The 21,043-nt window shown below is 42.6% G+C and overlaps 1 protein-coding gene across 1 annotated transcript in view; it reads right to left on the minus strand.

The window, feature by feature from the left end:
• Positions 1–21,043, minus strand: part of LOC125463432 (1-phosphatidylinositol 4,5-bisphosphate phosphodiesterase zeta-1-like) — a 72,056-nt gene that overhangs the window by 3,221 nt on the left and 47,792 nt on the right. The window contains exons 7-10 of the mRNA XM_059654781.1: positions 10,959–11,141; positions 7,429–7,585; positions 5,871–5,987; positions 774–940 (exon numbers count right to left, since the gene is read on the minus strand). Of these exons, the coding sequence (XP_059510764.1) occupies positions 774–940; positions 5,871–5,987; positions 7,429–7,585; positions 10,959–11,141 (624 nt within the window). The remainder of the gene's footprint in view (positions 1–773; positions 941–5,870; positions 5,988–7,428; positions 7,586–10,958; positions 11,142–21,043) is intronic.

The raw sequence follows: 21,043 nt of genomic DNA on the forward strand, positions 1-21,043 counted from the left end.
TGAGATTTCCCTTAGATAAGTCTTTGCTATTGACTGTAAGTACTCTGTGTGGCCAACAAGTTACACACTCTGTAGATAGTGAATTTTCTGAATTCCATATTTATCAGTAAATAGGATTATTTGCCTTTAGTTTTTGTCTCACACAATCCACCCTGACCAAGCCAAATTATTGTCACACCCTTTCATTATCTTAAAAACCTCTATCAGCTCACCAACATCATCATTATCCACATTACTCCAACCCCTACACCCTCACACTTTCAATCAGTTACTTTTATTTTAAGTAATCATTTAGATAGCTGAAAGCCTTACCAGATAGGTACTAATTGAGTCCTTACTATATATGATGTTGAGTAACAACGGCCTACATTTCATAAAGTTGAATATCGAGTTCTGAGGTGAAAAAGATAATGAGCTTATACTTCCCTCTTCAATGACCACAATTAATTTTACTTTGTTTACTTTCAAAAGTGTATTTAGTTATACATCATTTTGCTGGTATATAATAAAAAGGCTAGCCCTCTAGGAATATGCATGGCTAACCAATTAATCTCACACATATACAGAAAGACAGGAGGGGAAGAAAAAGACATGGTCAATACATTGTTCCATAACACAGTATATGGCCACGTGATTGATCTCCAAACCACTGATGGTAAGTGGGAAGAAAATGAGACAAAAAAAAGCATTTTATGATCTATCAGTCCATACTTGGTACTCAAAGCCTAATCTGACTGACCAAACTTGCTCAAATATTTGGTACTAATACCTACCTGTATTACAACGATAATTGGTTCAACGCTCTTCAAACTCAACGAGTCAAATGTGGTGTTGTGATTCATGAATTTGGGTTTGAGAACATAGCCACATCCTCCATTGTCCTGAAACTTGCCCCTGTTGAGGTCCAGACCCAGCCCAGGAACTTCATAATTTAAAGCAACTGCACACACAAAAAAGGATCAAGTAAGGTTCAGATAACAAGAAACGAAATAGTCTGGCTGTATTTATGCCACTTTTTGAATCATAAAACTTATTTCAAATACTCCACTGTCTACTCCACTAGCAGCCCATTGATATGCCCAATTCAACTGTAGCCATTCCATACTTAACAAGTGTCCATCATTAGCCAATCAGTACATGGGTAATGCGCCTCAAACAGCAATGTTATATTGAGCAGAAAATCATAGTCATACAGTAATACAACATGGGAACAGGCCCTTCAGCCAAAACTGGTCCATGCTGATCATGGTACCCACTCAGCTAGTTCCAACCACCCACATTTGGCCTACATCCCTCTAAACCCTTCCCATCCACATGACTATCAAAACATTTTTTGAACATTGCTATGGTACCTACCTCAACCACATTTTCTAGCAGCTCATTCCATACATGCACCACTCTCTGTGCAAAGAAGTTGCTCCTCAGGTCCTTCTTAAATCTTTCCCCTCTCACCTTAAACCTTTAGTTTTCAATTTCCCATCCCCGGGAAAAAGACTATATCAATTCAGGGTATCTATGCCCCTTATGATATTATATACCTCAATAAAGTCACCTCTCATTCTCCTACTTTCTAAGAAATAAAGTCTTCTATTGGTCAACCTCTCCTATAACTCAGGCAACATCCTCATAAATCATCTTTGCACATTTTCTGGTTTGACTATGTCTTTCCTATAACAGGGTGACCAAAACTGCAAACAATACTCCAAGAGCAGACTCATCAACGACTTACACAATTGTTACACAACATCTGAACGCCGATGATAGCAGGAACTGCAGATGCTGGAGAATCTGAGATAAAAAGGTGTAGAGCTGGATGAACACAGCAGGCCAAGCAGCATCAGAGGAGCAGGAAGTCTGACGTTTCAGGCCTATACACTTCTTCAGTGGGGGGAGGGGAAGGGTTTCTTAAATAAACAGGGAGAGAGGGGGAGGCGGATAGAAGATGGATAAAGGAGAAAATAGGTGGAGCGGAGACAGGCGAGTTAAAGAGGTGGGGATGGAGTCAGTACAGGTGAGTGTAGGGATTAGATTCCTTACAGTGTGGAAACAGGCCCTTCGGCCCAACAAATCCACACCGCCCCTTGAAGCATCCCACTCAGACCCATCCCCCTATAACCCACACACCCCTGAACACTATGGGCAATTTAGCGTGGCCGATCCACCTAGCCTGCACATCTTTGGACTTGGGAGGAAACCGGAGCACCCAGAGGAAACCCTCACAAACTGGGGGAGAATATGTAAACTCCACACAGACAGCCGCCCAAGGCTGGAATTGAACCCGGGCCCTGGCGCTGTGAGGCTGCAGTGCTAACCACTGAGCCACCTTGCCACCCCAGGAAAAAGGTCAGTCCAGGGAGGATGGACATGTCAAGGGGGTGGGATGAGGTTAGTAGGTAGGTGATAGGGGTGGGCCTTGAGGTGGAGGAGGGGATAGGTGGGAGGGAGGATAGGTTAGGGAGGCAGGGACGAGCTCGGCTGGTTTTGGGATGCGGGAGGGGGAGAGACTTGTGAAGTCCACATTGATACCATTGGGCTGCAGGAATCCCAAGCGGAATATGAGGTGCTGTTCCTGCAACTTTCGGGTAGCATCGTTGTGGCACTGCAGGAGGCCCAGAATGGACATGTCGTCTGAGGAATAGGAGGGGGAGTTGAAATGGTTCGCGACTGGGAGGTGCAGTTGTTTGGTGCGAACCAAGCATTGGTGTTGTGCAAAGTGGTCCCCAAGCCTCCGCTTGGTTTCCCCAATGTAGAGGAGGCCACAATGGGTACAGCAGATGCAGTATAGCACATTGGCAGATGTGCAGGTGAACATCTCCTTGATGTGGAAAGTCATCTTGAGACCTGGGATGGGGGTGAGGGGGGAGGTGTAGGGGCAGGTGTAGCACTTCCTGCGGTTGCAGGGGAAGGTGCCAGGTGTGGTGGGGTTGGAGGGGAGTATGGAACGGACAAGGCAGTCACGAAGAGAGCGGTCTCTCCAGAAAGCAGTTAAGGGAGGGGATGGAAAAATGTCTTGGTGATGGGGTCGGATTGTAGATGGCGGAAGTGTCGGAGGATGATGCATTGTATGCGGAGGTCGGTGGGGTGGTATGTGAGGATGAGGGGGATTCTCTTAGGGCAGTTATTGCGGGGGCAGGGTGTGAGGGATGAATTGCGTGAAACATGGGAGACAGGGTCGAGGGCGTTCTTGACCACTAAGGGGGGTTGACGCTGCAGTCCTTGAAAAATGAGGACTTCTAAGATGTATGGGAATGGAATGCCTCATCCTGGGAGCATATGCAGCAGAGGTGAAGGAATTAGGAATAGGGGATGGAATTTTTGCAGGAAGGTGGGTGGGTGAAGGTGTATTCTAGGTAGCTGTGGGAGTAGGTGGGCTTGAAATAGATATTGGTTTTGGGGTGGTTCGCAGAGATGGGAACAGAGGGGTCCAGGAAAGACAGACAGGTGTTGGAGATGGTCCAGGTGAACTTAAGGTTGGGGTGGAAGGTGTTGGTGAAGTGGATGAACTGTTCGAGCTCTTCATGGGAGCACGAGGCAGAGCCGATACAGTCATCAATGTAACGGAGGAAGAGATGGGGTTTAGGGCCAGTGTAGGTACGGAAGAGGGACTGTCCACATAACCTGTAAAGAGGCAGGCATAGCTTGGGCCCATGTGGGTACCCATGGCCACCCCCTTTGTCTGTAGGAAGTGGGAAACCGCTTGGGGGCCGTTTTGCAGAACACCTACGCTTGGTTCGCACTAAGCAACTGCACCTCTCAGTCGCAAACAATTTCAACTCCCCCTCCCATTCAGCAGATGACATGTCCACCCTGGGCCTCCTGCAGTGCCACAATGCTGCCATCCGAAGGTTGCAGTTACAGCAACTCATATTCGAATTGGGAACCCTTCAGCCTAATGGTATCAATGTGGACTTCACAAGCTTCAAAATCTCCCCTCCCTCTACTGATCCCAAAACCAGCCCAGCTCATCCCCGCCTCCCCTTCCTCCCACCTATCCTCTCCTCCCAATCCAAGCCCCACCCCCATCTCCTACCTCCTAACCTCATCCCATCCCCTTGACCTGTCCATCCTCCTTGGACTGACCTATCTCCTCCCAACGCCCCCACCTACACTCACCTCGACTGGCTCCATCCCCGCCTCTTTGACTGGTCTGTCTCCTCTCCACCTATCTTCTCCTTTATCCATCTTCTATCCACCTCCCCCTCTCTCCCTATTTATTTCAGAACCCCCTTCCCCACCCCCATTTCTGAAGAGGAGTCTGGGTCCAAAATGTCAGCCTTCCTGCTCCTCTGATGCTGCTTGGCCTGTTGTGTTCATTCAGCTTCACACCTTGCTATCCAAACTCCTATATTTAGTGCCTCGACCGATGAAGGCCAGCAAGCTAAATGTTTTCTTCATCACCCTGTCTACCTATGACATCGCTTTCAACGAACTATGTACTTGTATTCCTAGGTCCCTCTGTTCCACAACACTCCTCAGGACTTTACCAATTACTGTATACGTCCTAACTTGGTTTGGCTTTCCCCCTTACACTTGTCTGTATTGAATTGCATTTGCCAATCCTCAGCCCACTTCCCCATCTGATCAAGATCCATCTCTAATTTTTGATAACTTTCCTCACTATCAATGATCGTTTATGAAAATAACAAATAACAAAGGTGCCAGCACTGACCATGTGGCACACCACTAGTCATGAGCCTCCAGTCCAAGAAACAACCTTCAACTATCACCTACTGCTTCCTACCATTGAGACAATTTTGAATCCAATTAGCTCGCTTTCCCTGGTTTGTGGTATTGTTCCAATAATAATTAATGGCCAGGATACCAGACGAAACTCTCCTGCACTTCGACTAATAATGCCAGGGATCCTTTATGTATTCCTCAGAAGGCAAGTGGGACTCCTGTCTTTCCTTCCTCCCTCTTTTGTTTTATTCATTCATGAGAAGTGGGTATTGATGACTTGGCCAACATATGTTGCCTAACCCTAGATGCCATTTCAGTATTTCTACCATCACTTGGGTCACCTCAATGCTGAGTGATTATCCTCCATATCAACCATCTGTCTTAGATTTGTTCAGTCATGAGTTTCAATTTACCCTTTCTTTGAAAACACAGCACAGTGCTGACTTGGTACTACACTCGACTATTGCTTTGGATTTGTGCTTAGCTCTCTGAGGTAGAAATTGAACCTGCAGCCTTCTGATTTAAAGGCAAATTTGAGTCAAGGCTGACTATTAGGATAGTAAATAGACTATAAGAAATTTTGTACCACATACAAGTTGACTCAAATTTGGTCTAGGCCAAGGTCTCATTTTTGTTTCCACAGTTCTCATTTATCATTGCGAACCTCAACTTTTTTTTCCCTAAAACGATTTCTGAGCTCTTTAAATGTGGAGTAGTTCTTCAATTTGGAAATGGTTATCTGAGAACTTGATCAAAACTTTTGTTCATCCTGCCTGGCCAAGGTAACCTAATCTGCAATGGAAGCATTCCACTGGTCCCTCAAATTGCTGTTGAGGAGGAAACAGACCAGAAGCATATAGTTGGACCAGACTATACAATGGGTCGACATAGTAACAATGAATAAGTTCCAATCCTTGGGTGTGTAAAGCTTAGAAAGTACTCCAAACAGTATGCAACTAGTGAAAGTGGAAGTTCATTCATCTTCTCATCCTCATTCTTGGGTCGAGAGGCTGCTCAGATGAAAGTGTTAAATTTTTATATACCAATATTCCACAACAAAATGTCAAAGCCAAAGTACTTTTATTAAAAATTAAGATGACCCAGATGTAAATTTATATTCTGACAGGATCCAGGATGATCTATAGCAATTGTTCATGAAGTAACTGCGTAGTCATGGGGGTGAAACTTACCCATTTGACAACCAACATTCCAGAATTCATGGGGTTTGTAGTTGGAAAGATTTCTTCTGGCACTTGCACAGTAGGTTCTTGATAGGAACTTTGAATTGTGAGCTACAAATTCAGAGGCTTGAAGAAAAGGATACATGAAGTTAGTTTGCCCAATTTACCCAGATAGGCATGAAGAGTTCTTTACGCAGAGGGTGGTGGGTGCCTGGAATGCATTGCCTGTGGAGGTGATAGAGGAGGGCACAATAGCATCATTTAAGATGTATCAGATACATGAATGGGCAGGGAGCAGATGGATCCAGATTCTTGGAAAATAGGCAGCAGGTTTCGATAGAGTATCTGGATTGGCGCAGGCCAAAGGGCCTGTTCCTGTGCTGTCATTTTCTTTGTACTTTGTTCTTTGTTATACAGCACAATAAACAATCACAAAGCAGGAGATGGGGTGGGTGGTGTAATATAATGTCACTGGATTAGCAATGCAGAGGTCCAAGCTAATGCCCTGGGAATATGCATTCAAATTGCACCTCAGCTAATATAAAGCAAAACTCAGTAATGCTGGCATGAAGCCATCAGAGCAATGTGGTTGACTCTTACTCCCCTCTGAAATGACCTATCAAGCCATTCAGTTCAACTCCAGTTATTTGGACCACAAATACTGGGACTTACCAGCAGCAACTACAATTTTTTTCTTTTTTTATATTAACCCAGTCTAATCTGGTTTAATTCCTTTCTCCAGCAGTCCCACCAGAGATCATATGGAGATGTGATGGCCTAGTGGTATTATTGCTGGACTGCTAATCCAGAGACCCAGGTAATGTTCTGGGGGCCTGGGTTCAATCCTTCCCCAGCAGATGGTGAAATTTGAATTCAGTCATGAATCTATTGTCCATTGTTAATTGTCGGAAAACTCATCCGGTTTACTAAAGCCCTTTAGGAAAGGAAACTCCCATCCTTACCTGTTCTAGCCTACATATGATTCCAGAGCCAGAGCAATGTGGTTGACTCTTTAGTGCCCTCTGGATAATTAGGGACAGTCAATAAATGCTGGTCTAGCCAGTGATGCCAACATCCCATGAATGATTTTTAAAAAACTCTCTGACTGAATGGAGTAAGGCCTCTATTGTTGTTGTGCTGTGGATAATAGCTTGATGGTAAAGAATAAACCATATCATTTATGGCTACAACCCATGCTACACTAGAAGGACATGCATTAGAGCCCACCAAAGGCCAGGAACTCCAGTGGTGCAGTACTATTCTATCTTACGCTGTATCTCCAATCTAATACATGGTACTCTTGGAGCTTCAGGAAGGAAACCTATTATAATTCTTCGGCCCATGGCATGATTGATTATGGTGACAGTTGACTCAACAAATGTATTACAGTAATGGCTCTGAAATTTAACTGCTGCCCTACTCCAATGTGAAGAGAAAATTCAGTGTATTGCAGCTGGTACTTAAGCAATATCATAGACAAATTGAAAATCAAAACTTGTGCTCCTAGTTTAATCAGACAAAATTTCAAGTGAACTGAAAATGAAAGCCGAATTTAATATACACTTACCAGATTGCTTTACTAACTTCATTGCTTCATGTTCTGAAAATGAATTGCTTTCGTAAAACAGTTGGTGGCTCAGTGAATGTTTGAAATCTTTGAAATCAACCGACTTTGAAAACACAATAATGTTCGAGAACTCCATGGCAAGTCTGAACATTCGTTTCTGCAAGGTGCAAAAATAATGCCACAAGACAACAAAATAATTACAGTCACTTGGTGAATACAGAATTTGAATTATGCTGAAAAGAGAGACATGTCATTTTATGTCCTGCACTCATCAGAAAAAAAATGCAAGAATGCCAAACTTAAAATAATCTCTGTGATTCGTGGTGCTGCAAGGACTTACCAGTTATATAGCTCCCCTCTGATTTCCGCACAGCTGGTACTCTGGTCAGCCAACTTGCCAACCAATCTTCTGTCTTGTGATCGGTTGACTATCTGGCATTCTCATATTTGCCCCAAAAAGTCCTCATAACACACCTCCCCATGCCCATTGCACTGTCTACAGAAAGAAGAACATCACATTCCTAACTTTCAATCAGAGGATATTTGAAAATATACATTAAAAGTGATATTGGCCTGATGAGCAGAGGATGAAAAGCTTTGGCAACACATCCCTCTTCAGCAATACATCAAGTGGTTACAATGACTAAACAAAACTTGAAATGAAATCAGGGTATGAAAGAGATGGGTGGCAATCATGATGAGACTTTCAAAACATAATGGCAGCACGTTGATGGATCAATATTCAAACCATTGAATTGTGTTTTGTTCATTTATCTAATGCAGTCATTCTGAGGTGCAATAAGAACATCATTTGACATTTAGTGAACTGAGTCATCAGGTACTGCTGAGATTTCACATGTCTAGGAACAAGCACGTATATAACAGCTTACTTGCAAAAAGTATGACAAATAGTCCAGGCACCGACAAGTTACTCAGGTAAAATATTTAAAAGGGAGTAAGATCAGGTAATAGCATAACAAAGAGTCAAAAAAAAAAGATCACTAATTCTATTCTTCTTGGAAGAATGTGAAAACTTTTTCAGAAGTATCCATTCAAGCATGGCAATGGTAGATATTGATTTGGCTTGCTTATGTGCAGATAAGACTAACGTGCAATTCTTCAAAGGCTCAATAGCGAACCAAAGCTTTTGAAGTTTTTAGAAAATAGCTGAGTCATCTCAAATGATTGTGCTCCCATTTTTGAATTCAATAAATTAGTGTTTCAGTCCAAAACATTACACCCATACATCATAAAGTACATCATGGTATTAAAAACATGAAAAATATATTCTTAGCTGCGCTCAGAATAATAGGACTTTGTGTTTTGTAGCTTTAAGGACATATGAAAAACAAACCGAGTGGCATTGAGTCATCAAATGTATGGGGACCAACCAAAGCAAATATGTTTCAGTAAGTCAAAGCAGTGATTGTTAATTGATTGAAAGTCTCTTCTTGTGGACAATTGCAAAATTAACCACCCTAGGACCATTCAGTTTAGCTAACTATTTGATGTTAAATGACTAGATATGCACAATATCTTAGACACTGCAAAAAGAAAATGAGTAATATAAATAATGAAACAATGAATGCTGGAGAGGAGGTGTTAGCTCTCCTTCAGACTGAAATCTGAACAATCATTTCAGTAACATCTGAAAATAATGGAGTGGTGCGTATTCCCTCAAATATAGAAGATTAAGGGATTACCTAACTGAGATGTTTAAAATGATTGAAAACTCTGACAAGAAAAAAAGCAGCTCTTGCTTCCTCTGTGGGAGAGTTGAGATTGGGAGGTATACAGAAGTGAAGTCAGGATTCACTTCTTCACTTAAAGTGTAGGGTCAAACAAGGGTGCTCTTCCCTAAAAAGCTCTTGAACAGTCCAAAACACAGTCGTGGCCATTTGGTCCCTTGAAACTGTTCTGCCATTCAATATGAGTATGGCTGTTTTGGTTGTGGTCCCAACCCCATCTCATACTGTTTTCAATCTGTACCCTTTGAGTCCCTTGGCAATCAAGAAATTAACTCATCTTTTAAATCTTCAATAAATCTGTCTCTGCTGCTTTCAGTTATCAGGGGAGGGGCTGGGAAGAGAATACCACAGACTAAAACTCAAAAAACAAGTTCTCCTCATCTCTGTCTTCAATGGGTCACTCTTCTCTTTTTGAAGCTGCTATTCACACTTTCTCACATTGTTTGAGAAGCTGTTGAGCTTGCTTCCTCTCCCACTCTTGTTGAAGTTGCAGACCCAGCAATCTTCTGCACTGTTGCCAAAGCACAGGATCCCCCTCGCTCTCACTCTCAAATGGTGGATAATGGGTGAGATGCCATGGAGGATATACTACACAAGTGAATGGATGGATTTACATGAGTTGGCATGAGCAGGCATCAAGGTTTTATTGAGCTGAGTAGGTATCAAGTTGCATAGATATGCTTGTGGCATAAGTGGGATGAGTGGGATGATGGGGTGAGAGGGGAGAGAGGTAGATGTCCTGAAATGTAACCAAGTAGGCCTTTTGACCAGCCCCACCTGGCACTAACCACCACTGCTGCCCCTGCTTCTCTGTCTAATACATTCCTGCGCCCACCTTCCTGGACTGAAGTTCTCATCATTCTAGGACCTTTCTTCCAAGTTGGATGCAGCAACTACAAGATTCCTGACACAAGCTACTTACCCAATAGAAAACAAAAAATCCACACATGGCCTCAGTAGAATAGCTTCCAATTTCTGAATCAAGTCCACTAGTGACGTGAACATACTCGGTAATGGATCACTCACTTCAGTGCATGGCTAATACACTGCTATTGATTTACCGAGCTTTCAAATAGTCTAATTGTAAAGCAGTTAATCTCTTGCAAAGATAAATAAACCTCGATTCAGTATGGGCTTACACCCCACACTAAACGTTTTAAATCCTTTTGTAACATATTATAGAATTCCTACAATGTAGAAAGAGACCATTTAGCCGAATGAATCCACACCGACCTTCCAAACTGATCCCACCCAGACCCAGTCCTCCACCCTACCCCAGCAAGCCTGCACTCCCCATGGCTAATGCATCCAACTTACACCTCCCTGAACACTATGGATAATTTATAGCATGGCCAATCCACCTAGCAAGCACATTTTTGGACTGTGGGAGGAAACCGGAGCACCCAGTGGAAACCGACACTGACACAGGGAGAATCTGCAAATGCCACACAGTCATTGACCCATGGCAGTTACATGTCACATTTTATCTGACTTCCATCACATTTATGTCAATTCCATTAATGCTAGACTTCAACATTGCAACAGCCAAAATGAGGTCTCTGGAGTTCAGCAGTGCGTTCAAACAGCCTGCTGAGTTCAAATTTTTCTCGCATGAATTACACCCCAACCATTTTCCTTTGTCTTTCAAACCTGGATCCCTCCATCAGTTTGGGAACTTTGTGGAATCTCCACAACTCTGGAATATTTTAGGTCAGTGTCTCATATTTCGAGTTTGTGCAGCATATGTGAGCCAGACTAATGACACTCTACCCTGGACTTTACCTTCTTCATCCTGAATGTCCGTATCCCAGCTGGTACCACACTCTTGACTTCAGATTCTGCTTCAGGATCAAAATCTTCACTGTCATCTCTAGTGTCTCCATCCACAAGCTCCCAGATTGCTGGAAACATGCAACTGAACTTTCGAACATACTTACACCTGATCAATATCTTATATTTTAATTCCTGCAAAGGGAAAAAGTCACACAAATTGAATATGGAGAGACGTGCAACAAACTAGCATTCAAGACAAACTTTCCCTGTGTAGCATGACTGAGGATGACGCTCCCATGATATTGTCAGACCATTTGATGATAAATTTCTTCAAATGTTTAATACATTTTGAATGGTTGAGACAAGGACTGTGATTTTGCTGAATAAGGTCACCTCTGTTTTCTGAACAGTCCAAGCTACCTATGTGTATTCTGTTGAATTGGAACAAATGTTACCTGTGTTTATATAAAGCTCTACAAAGTTGCACTATGTCTACTGCTACCTGAAATGGTGATGGTGGGGGATGTATTCGCTGTGAGTGAAATGTTTTTCACCATGTAATTCAGAAAATTAAGACACTGGTATGTGGACTTGGCTATATCAAATTAGGATGTTTAGTATTGAAACAGGCCGCTTAATGTAATCTGTCTATGGTGGTATTATGCTCCATTTAAGCCTCCTCCAATGTTTCATCTAAATTCATTGTTATAAAACTCTCTACTCTCTTGTTTGTCATGTTTATCTAGCTTGTCCTTTAATGCATTCACACTATTCGTTTCACCCATTTCCTGTTCTACCATTCTCACCACTCTTTAAAAAAAGATATTTCTTTTCAATTCCCTACTGGATTCTTGATGTGTATATTATGTTGATGACCTCGAGTTACATGTATTATCTTCTAAAAAGGTAACATCAAACTCTTCATAATTTTAAGTGTCTCTGTAAGGTCATCACTCAGCGTTCCTTATTTTCCAAGAGAATGCAGACCTAGCCTGTCAATCCTTTCCTGATCCGCACATATGTAAGTTCTTCTGATATCAGATCTCAGTATGAACAATTACCAGAAGTGGAGTTTAAAACCATGCTTTTACCCAGGATGAAATGGAGAACTGCACCCATACATGCATCCTTGGTGGAAGTCAGCTACAGCATGATGTCCAGATTTATGAAGGCTTGTCAAACTGGCACATCTATCAAATGTTGCATGTTTGATCAGGTGCTACAGCATGAGCATTCTGAGCCAAGTTCAGTTTTAATATTCACAATACTCAAGAATGCCCACAAAATCAACCCAGTGGACACCCAAATACCTCAGCTTATACCTCATTTAACATTTTCTCCCTCAACTATCAGCTTTAACAATATTTACGCAACAAACACAGCTGCATGACTTACATATTAATTATACCAAGAGCCAGTAAACTTGCTTTCATTTTGGCAGTGAATCTCAGCATAAATAAGTAATTACAAACAATGGTGGAGCTAAATTATTTCATTGATTCGACCATTTATCAGCATTGTTGGCACTGATGGAAAAAGATAAATGAAAGATAACTCTACCCGATTCACAGCTTTTAATACCTTCACAACATTTACTCATAATCCCAGGACTGCGCAGTCATCTCACCAGTAGGCTGCTGCTTGCTACACTTGCTTAAGGTTTAACCCATGGAGGAAGATGCACAACAACATTATCCAAGACATTGCATATTAGGACATTTGGATGGGTGACCGATAGCTTGGTCAGCAATATAGATTTTAAGAAGCATCTTAAAGGTAAGATAGAGAAGGATAAATTTTATAAAGGGGGGGTTCCAGGGTTTACACCCGTCTTAAATGACAATATGGTCAACAATAGTGCATCAGTGAAAATTAAAGATGGTCAAGAAGCCAGAATGGGGGAGTGGTAAAACCCTGATTGAGAAGAGGCTGAAGTTTTTTAAATGCACACAATAAAATGTAGGAAGTAAATATTTAAGATTTTTTTGCCATTTGTTATGACCAGACTGTGGGTTAGGTTACCCAATTCATTACAGCTCCAGACAAGGCATCCCACTGTGAAGCTTCCAGGTGAGGAGGGAAGAATTGGATCTCCTCATTTAGTCACCCAACTCCTTGAGGTTATCCTTCTCCTAGAACCAAAAGGAGTCTATAAAGGAGCCGATTTCACTAGGCAAGAACAGGAAGGCAGATTACTGTCTAAATGGAGTCGTTAGGTAAAAGGGAAGTACAACAAGATCTGGGTGTTCTTGTACATCAGTCAACGAAAGCAAGCATGCAGGTACAGCAGGTAATGAAGAAAGCTAATAGCATGCTGGCCTTCATAACAAGAGGAATTGAGTATAGGAGCAAAGAGGTCCTTCTGTAGCTGTACAGGGCCCTGGTGAGACCGCACCTGGAGTAGTGTGTGCAGTTTTGGTCTCCAAATTTGAGGAAGGACATTCTGGCTATTGAGGGAGCGCAGCATAGGTTCATGAGGTCAATTCCCAGAATGGCAGGACTATCATATGTTGAAAGATTGGAGCGACTGGGCTTGTATACACTTGAGTTTAGGAGGATGAGAGGGGATCTGATTGAGACGTATAAGATAATTAAAGGATTGGACACTCTGGAGGCAGGAAGGTTGTTTCCATTGATGGGGGAGTCTAGAACCAGAAGACATAGTTTAAAAATAAGGGGTAGGCCATTTAGAACAGAGTTGAGGAGAAACTTCTTCACCCAGAGAGTGATGGATATATGGAATGCTCTGCCCCAGAAGGCAGTGGAGGCCAATTCTCTGGATACTTTCAAAAAAGAGATGGATAGCGCTCTTACAGATAGTGGAATCAAGGGTTATGGGGATAAGGGAGGAACAGGATACTAATTGTGGATGATCAGCCATGCTCATAATGAATGATGGTGCTGGCTCGAGGGGCCGAATCGCCTACTCCAGCATCTATTATCTATTGTCTATTGTTTTCTTAAATTAATACAGAGTGGGTTTATTGATTACAAAACACAAGAATAATTGGTGACACAACGCAGAAATTATAAACAAGAATTGAGTCCAAACAGATATAAGTTAACTAAAAGATAAATAGACTAGCCTCTGAATGATTCATACGTGGAAAGTTGAACAATGCAACTACTGCAGCTAGTAATATTGACACTGGTTGTTGAAGTCATTTTTCAGGATTTTTGGTTTTGTAGTTCTTGTGATTGAAAGTTCACTTGTCCTGATTGTTTTGTTTTGACACTTGGAATGTGAAACTTGGAATGAGGGAGATCTTCACATGGAATGTAGGGCAATGGCAGGGAGGAGATTAGTTCTTTGTCTGTGACCTTTGCAGCACACTAACGCTTGAACTCAGGCAGAGAACATTCACTAGTCCACGCTGATGAACTTGAAGCTTGCTTTTTACCAACCCTTGTCATTGTGTTTTTGCCACTTGAAAACACACGTGTCTGCAGATGGAACATAATTTGCTGTGGCTGGCTTGTTACTGAGTGGGATGGTGGTGTCCGCTCCTTGTTACCTTTATAGTTACAAGAATTTACAATCCAGTCTGAAATATTCCGTGACACCTTTAAGAATTACCATACAATTTTGTGTTTACACCTGCCTCTGTGACAGCCTTCTTTTAAAAAAGACACAATTGGAATTAAAGGCCTAAAAATGCCTGTAATGTTTGGGATTCTGACCCATCGCCATTACTGCTCTGCCTTTAAATATTTGCAATTGCTTTGGGCTATCCTTATTCACCTCTGTCCAATATTACAGGTATTCAGCAGCAGGTATGACACTCCTTGTAGACAATAATATGTGTGCTCTCAGTGTCTTCTGCCAGCATTGTGGTTTACAGGTGCCTCTACATGCTGGAAGGAACTGACCCTTGCCTATGGTAGCTGAATGCTGACATGAAGCCATTCCTGGCTGCATCTCCGGACTGTCCAATCCTTTCTGTCTCAAGACAACAGCTGTGCATAAAAGGTGCTATGTCGTCATAGGAAGGGAAACTGCATGAGAGACCGAAGGGTGAACCATCTGGAGATTGGGTTGTAGTGGGACCCACATCACCAGAATGGAAGAAAGTTATCTTCTACCCCAAGGAACGATCCAGAAAGAAGTATTCACAGGATAGGAAGACGATCTTAGCTAGAAGGGAATACTGATGGAAGCGTTGTTTTAACAGGGGGGATGCTGAAGAGCATGCTAGCATGAAGTACTTGGCCTCGCCTGGATACAAAGAGTAACTAACTTCTTCCAACTGTTTTACAGTTGTGAGGTTGAGATCATTATGAATGCCAGCTCCATTCAGCATTCTGTCCAGTAATCTGATTGGTGCCTTCCAAAGACTTGAAGGGAAAATTATGGCCTCTTCTTCCGGACCTTGACACCGTCATCTACAAGCATTGATGCTACCCGAGTATTTGTTACTTTGTAAGTAAAAAGTGAGCAAATAATAATGCTATGAAATAATGTGTGAGAGAGAAACAAAAGAACCATCTTACCTTACCATGGTTTATCTTACGCTGCTCAACCATATCTTAACGTGATGCTTATTGCAGGCTGAACAATGCACTGAAAAGTTTGGAGAGGAATGTCCTCTCCAGTATGCATCAAATTTACCGTTTTCATATCAATCTGTACGACTGAAGAATCGAAAAAAAATCCATGCTTCCTCCTCTAGAGACCAAGAGGTGACGATGTTTCTTTTTTTTTAAATAGACTAATCTGCAGACCAAGCGTTTAGGCCACAGACCACTGAAAAATTTATTTTCATGGTTGTAATATCTGTCCAGAAGCCATTTTATCATCATGCCAGAAAGAGTCTCTTACTTAGCCAAAATTATCTCATAAATCCTAACCACGAACCAGGCACTCGTCATTTTCGAATGGAAAGTAGGGTGGGTTCATTACATTTTGCACATACATTTTGCATATACACTTGAAGACAGCTGCACAGGTTGAAGGTGTAGTTGCCTTCAGTCAGTTAAAATTATTGCTCGTGAAACATGACCAAAACATTAATTCTGATTTCTCTCCACAGATGCTGCCAGACCTGCTGAGATTTTCCAGCAATCTCTGTTTTTATTGCAGATTTCCAGCATTCACAGTTCTCTCAGGGATCTTTTTATACTCTATAGGTGGGGTCTGTCAAGATTTCTGAGACGGTAAGGTGCCTTTTGGGATTGATAAAGGTAGAAAGAAAGTGGATGAATTCTTTGGAATTGTCAAGTGCTTGAGAACTCTTCCTCAGAGGTGATGGAAGGGTCACCAGGCCCGAAAAGTTAACACTGATTTGTCTTCAGAGATGCTGCCAGACCTGTTGAGCTTTTCTAGCAATTTCTGTTTTTGTTTTTGATTAAAAGATCCACTGATCTTTCGGTTTTCACAAATCACACGACGTCAGGTTACTGTCCAACAGGTTTATTTGAAATCACAAGCTTTCGAAGCACTGCTCCTTCATCAGGTGAAGCAGAGAGAAGTGCACAGGCACACAATTTATAGGTGGAGAGATTATTGCAAGGTAATTTTAGGTAATTAACGTTCTTTAATTTATTGGATTATAAATTATCCCGTCACTTCCGATTTAGCTATTGGTACTTTACTCACACTGTTTGAAACTTATGATCATTTGTAAAGACTTGTTATTTATTTTGTCTTGTGACATTCTTAGTTACCTAAAATTGGCAATGATTCTCCACCTATAAATTGTGTGCTGTGCACTTCTGTCCACTTCACCTGATGAAGAAGCAGTTCTCCGAAAGCTTGCAATTTCAAATTAACCTGTTGGACTATAATTTAGTGTCATGTGGCTCATGGCTTTCAGTTTTTATTATGGATACTGCTGAGGTTACGCGAATGGTACAAAGTCAAAAAGGGAGCAGATGTAGGCAATGGCGGCATGATTTGCAACTAAGTTAGCATCAAGACTCTAAAGGGTCGTAGGGTGAAGGATAGATAGGTATAGTTTGGCATGAAGGATACAAGAGGCTATGAGCATGGTGAGGTACATGAGATAGGACATAGGGAATATATGGGACAGGTAAGGGAGTGTGAGGGGTGACGCTGGGGTATAATGATTTGTTCTATTCTGATTTTAACAGCTGCAATAATACCTAGGTCGGCCTTTTCCACAGACTGCTATTACAGCTAGCAACTCTTGTGGCTGCCCTGAACTGATCTGGAGACAGCAGAACTGACTTGCTTTAACATCCGCCCAATGAGCTGCCCCTCTACTCCTGACCAGGGTATTAAAATAAGATCAGGGCACGATCACCGAAATCAAACTCAGGGAGCATGGATTTGCTCCAAAAGTCCCTGCCTTGAATTAGAACACATGAATCCACTTGAAATAAATGTTAAAAATGAGACCCTTAAAAAATGCATTTTGTTTCATGGTAACAAAGTGTGGAGCTGGATGAACACAGCAGGCCAAGCAGCATTTCAGGAGCACAAAAGCTGATGTTTCGGGCCTAGACCCTTCATCAGAGAGGGGGATGGGGAGAGGGAGCTGGAATAAATAGGGAGAGAAGGGGAGGCGGACCGAAGATGGAGAGAAAAGAAGATAGGTAGAGAGGAGAGTATAGGTGAGGAGGTAGGGAGGGGATAGGTCAGTCCAGGGAAGATGGACAGGTCAAGGAGGCAGGATGAGGTGGTAGGTAGGAAATGGAGGTGCGGCTTGAGGTGGGAGGAAGGGATGGGTGACAGGAAGAACAGGTCAGGGAAGCAGAGACAGGCTGGGCTGGTTTTGGGATGCAGTGGGGGAAGGGGAGATTTTGAAGCTTGTGAAGTCCACATTGATACCATTGGGCTGCAGGGTTCCCAAGCGGAATATGAGTTGCTGTTCCTGCAACTTTCGGATGGCATCATTGTGGCACTGCAGGAGGCCCATGATGGACATGTCGTCTGAAGAATGGGAGGGGGAGTTGAAATGTTTCGCGACTGGGAGGTGCAGTTGTTTGTTGCGAACCGAGCGGAGGTGTTCTGCAAAGCGGCACCAAGCTTCTGCATGGTTTCCCCAAAGTAGAGGAAGCCACACTGGGTGCAATGGATACAATATCCCACATTGGCAGATGTGCAAGTGAATATCTGCTTGATATGGAAGGTCATCTTGGGCCTGGGATAGGGATGAGGGAAGAGGTGTGGGGGCAAGTGTAGCACTTCCTGCGGTTGCAGGGGAAGGTGCCGGGTATGGTGGGGTTGGAGGGGAGTGTGTAGCGGACTAGGGAGTCGCGGAGAGAGTGGTCTCACCAGAAGGCAGACAAGGGTGGGGATGGAAAAATACCTTGGGTGGTGGGGTTGGATTGTAGATGGTGGAAATGTCGGAGGATGATACGTTGTATCCGGAGGTTGGTGGGGTGGTATGTGAGAATGAGGGGGATCGTCTGGGGGCGTTGTAGCGGGAACAGGGTGTGAGGGATGTGTTGAGGGAAATGTGGAGACACGGTCAAGGGCGTTTTCGACCACTGTGGGGGGAAAGTTGCGGTCCTTGAAGAACGTGGACATTTGGGATGTGCGGAAGTGGAATGCCTCATCCTGGGAGCAGATGCGGCGGAGGCGGAGGAATTGGGAATAGGGGATGGAATTTTTGCAGGGGGGTGGGTGGGAGAAGGTCTATTCTAGGTAGCTGTGGGAGTCATTGGGCTTGAAATGGACATCAGTTTCTAGCTGGTTACGTGAGATGGAGACTGAGAGGTCCAGGAAGGTGAGGGATGTGTTGGAGATGGCCCAGGTGAACCTGAGGTTGGGGTGGAAGGTGTTGGTAAAATGAATGAACTGTTCGAGCTCCTCTGGGGAGCAAGAGGCGGCGCCGATACAGTCATCAATGTAATGGAGGAAGAGGTGGGGTTTGGGGCCTGTGTAGGTGCGGAAGAGGGACTGTTCCACGTAACCTACAAAGAGGCAGGCATAGCTTGGGCCCATGCGGGTACCCATGGCCACCCCCTTAGTCTGTAGGAAGTGGGAGGAATCGAAACAGAAGTTATTGAGGGTGAGGACGAGTTCGGCTAGGCGGATGAGGGTGTCGGTGGAGGGGGATTGGTCGGGCCTGCGGGTTTCATGGTGTTGCTTGTTTTATTGAATTCTAGCAAAGATGTATGAATAGATGTCTATATATCCTGGCTCTGACTTCTCTTACATAGCATGTATTATCTTTAAATTCCAATGACATTTTTCCAAATGACTAATACGTACATTGATAATTCATGTCATAACTTCATATTTCAAAAGAAAGGCTTAGGTGAATAAGGATTTCTGATTGCATCCTCCCATATAGCAATCTCACCATCTTCCAAACAAATTCATTTAAATCAATATTCAGGCTACTGGGTTTGACCCACCTTTCCTGGTAGTCTATTCAATCTATTAGTTACAACTTTAAAACATCTTGGCAAATAAATAGAAACAAACAGATTAATTTTAGAAAAACACAATCTATGAAGAGGGTCTCTTGGCACTGTCAGGCAGCAGTGCTAAATACTAAGCCACCATATATCCGTTGTGGCGCTCTATTTCTCCAAAGTTTCCATGACTCTTTCACCTAATTCACAATAGACAAAAAGTAAAAGCTTCAATCACCCCCTCTGGGAAATCCATGCCTTGACTGCTCTACAGACACCATATGCTGGATCCATGGATCCTGCTCCTCTAAGAGCGAAATAAAAGACAATTCTACCCATACACTGAAAAATCTAATGTGGAGAATAAGTGCTTATTGCGTGGACTGATTTTGCTGTCATTTAATTGGGCCAACCATGATTTGGGCATCAAAAGCACAGTAGTAGAAAATTCGCCCTTAATGCCTCAAATTATCATCCAGTGATTTCATTTTGTCTTCCAAATGATTTTTGATAAATTTCCAAAGTACAAGTCACCTTATAATGCTGTCATAGTTGTGATTGTTAATACTGTTCCAGTAATCAGCCATGAATTAGCTCTCTTGCTGTTTGCTAGGTGGTACGGAGCAATACAAACTAGAAGAAAGGTGTTTTTTTTAATTCCTGATTTATGTTGAATTCCCTCATCTTACAGAGCCTTAAACAGCAGGTATCGGACTGGCTCCAGCACACAGGCTCAATAGAGAGGAATTCAATCACAAGGCATCTGCATCATGATTCAGCAGCAAATGTGGGCATCAAAGCAGAACAGGAATGGGCCCCATTATGGCGAGTCGGTCAGCAAAAAAGACACTAAAACAGTCTGTTAGCTGAGGAATCGTGTGATCGTTTGGCGCGTGTGGAATTGAATCTAACTTAAAGACTCAATCTTCAAGATAATCGATAGAACAAAAATGCATCACGAAAATGAACTCTGGATCCGATAGCTTATATTTTGCAGAGTCTTGTTTCAGACAGCAGACCCTCATCAATTTCACCAACACCTACCATCACCCTATATTTATTCACTTTCACAATATGAAGCTGCAGCTCCTCTCATCACATTTTTTTTATTTCACTATGGCAACGGATCTCGTTGCATTCTAAATACTGAAGCATTCCAGACTTTGATTCATCTCTCGAGGTATGGTTTACAATTTGAAATGAACCAGAGGTTTGTATGGTAGGAGCACAGAATCAAGAATTTGGGCATGGATAGTATTTACAATTATACAGAGAGAATGCAGGGCACTAAGGGAGCAACTCCAAGCTTTTCAACAGCCGCAGGAATTAAAGGGAGTAGAGAAATCCAAACTTAGTAAATGAACAAGAAAGTGAGAACATAGTCAATTGGGTGGAGGATCCAGTGAACACCAAATAAGGGCATGGTAAGAAATAGTGAGTATGAACTAACAGATGGTGGATGTGAATTCTGAAGGGATATCTTCATTTTGTTATACTTTATCAGGGAAGACTACACTAATAATTAAGACCCAATATTCTCCAAGCCATTATGCAAATTTCTAATTTAAACCAGAAATATGATCAATTTGTCTGATTTACTTTTGCCATTCATATCAGTCATTCATACTATATTTCAGCATTAAGAGGAAAATAACTATTTTATTGTAAACAAAAATATTCTTTACTAAATGTCATTAGAAGCCCCCAATGTGACTTAAACTATAACCTTAAAAGCCCAATAATGCACACATTCATTCACATAAGACAGT

The sequence above is a fragment of the Stegostoma tigrinum genome, chromosome 25, assembly GCF_030684315.1.
Source record: "Stegostoma tigrinum isolate sSteTig4 chromosome 25, sSteTig4.hap1, whole genome shotgun sequence".
NCBI classification, from domain to species: Eukaryota; Metazoa; Chordata; class Chondrichthyes; order Orectolobiformes; family Stegostomatidae; genus Stegostoma; species Stegostoma tigrinum.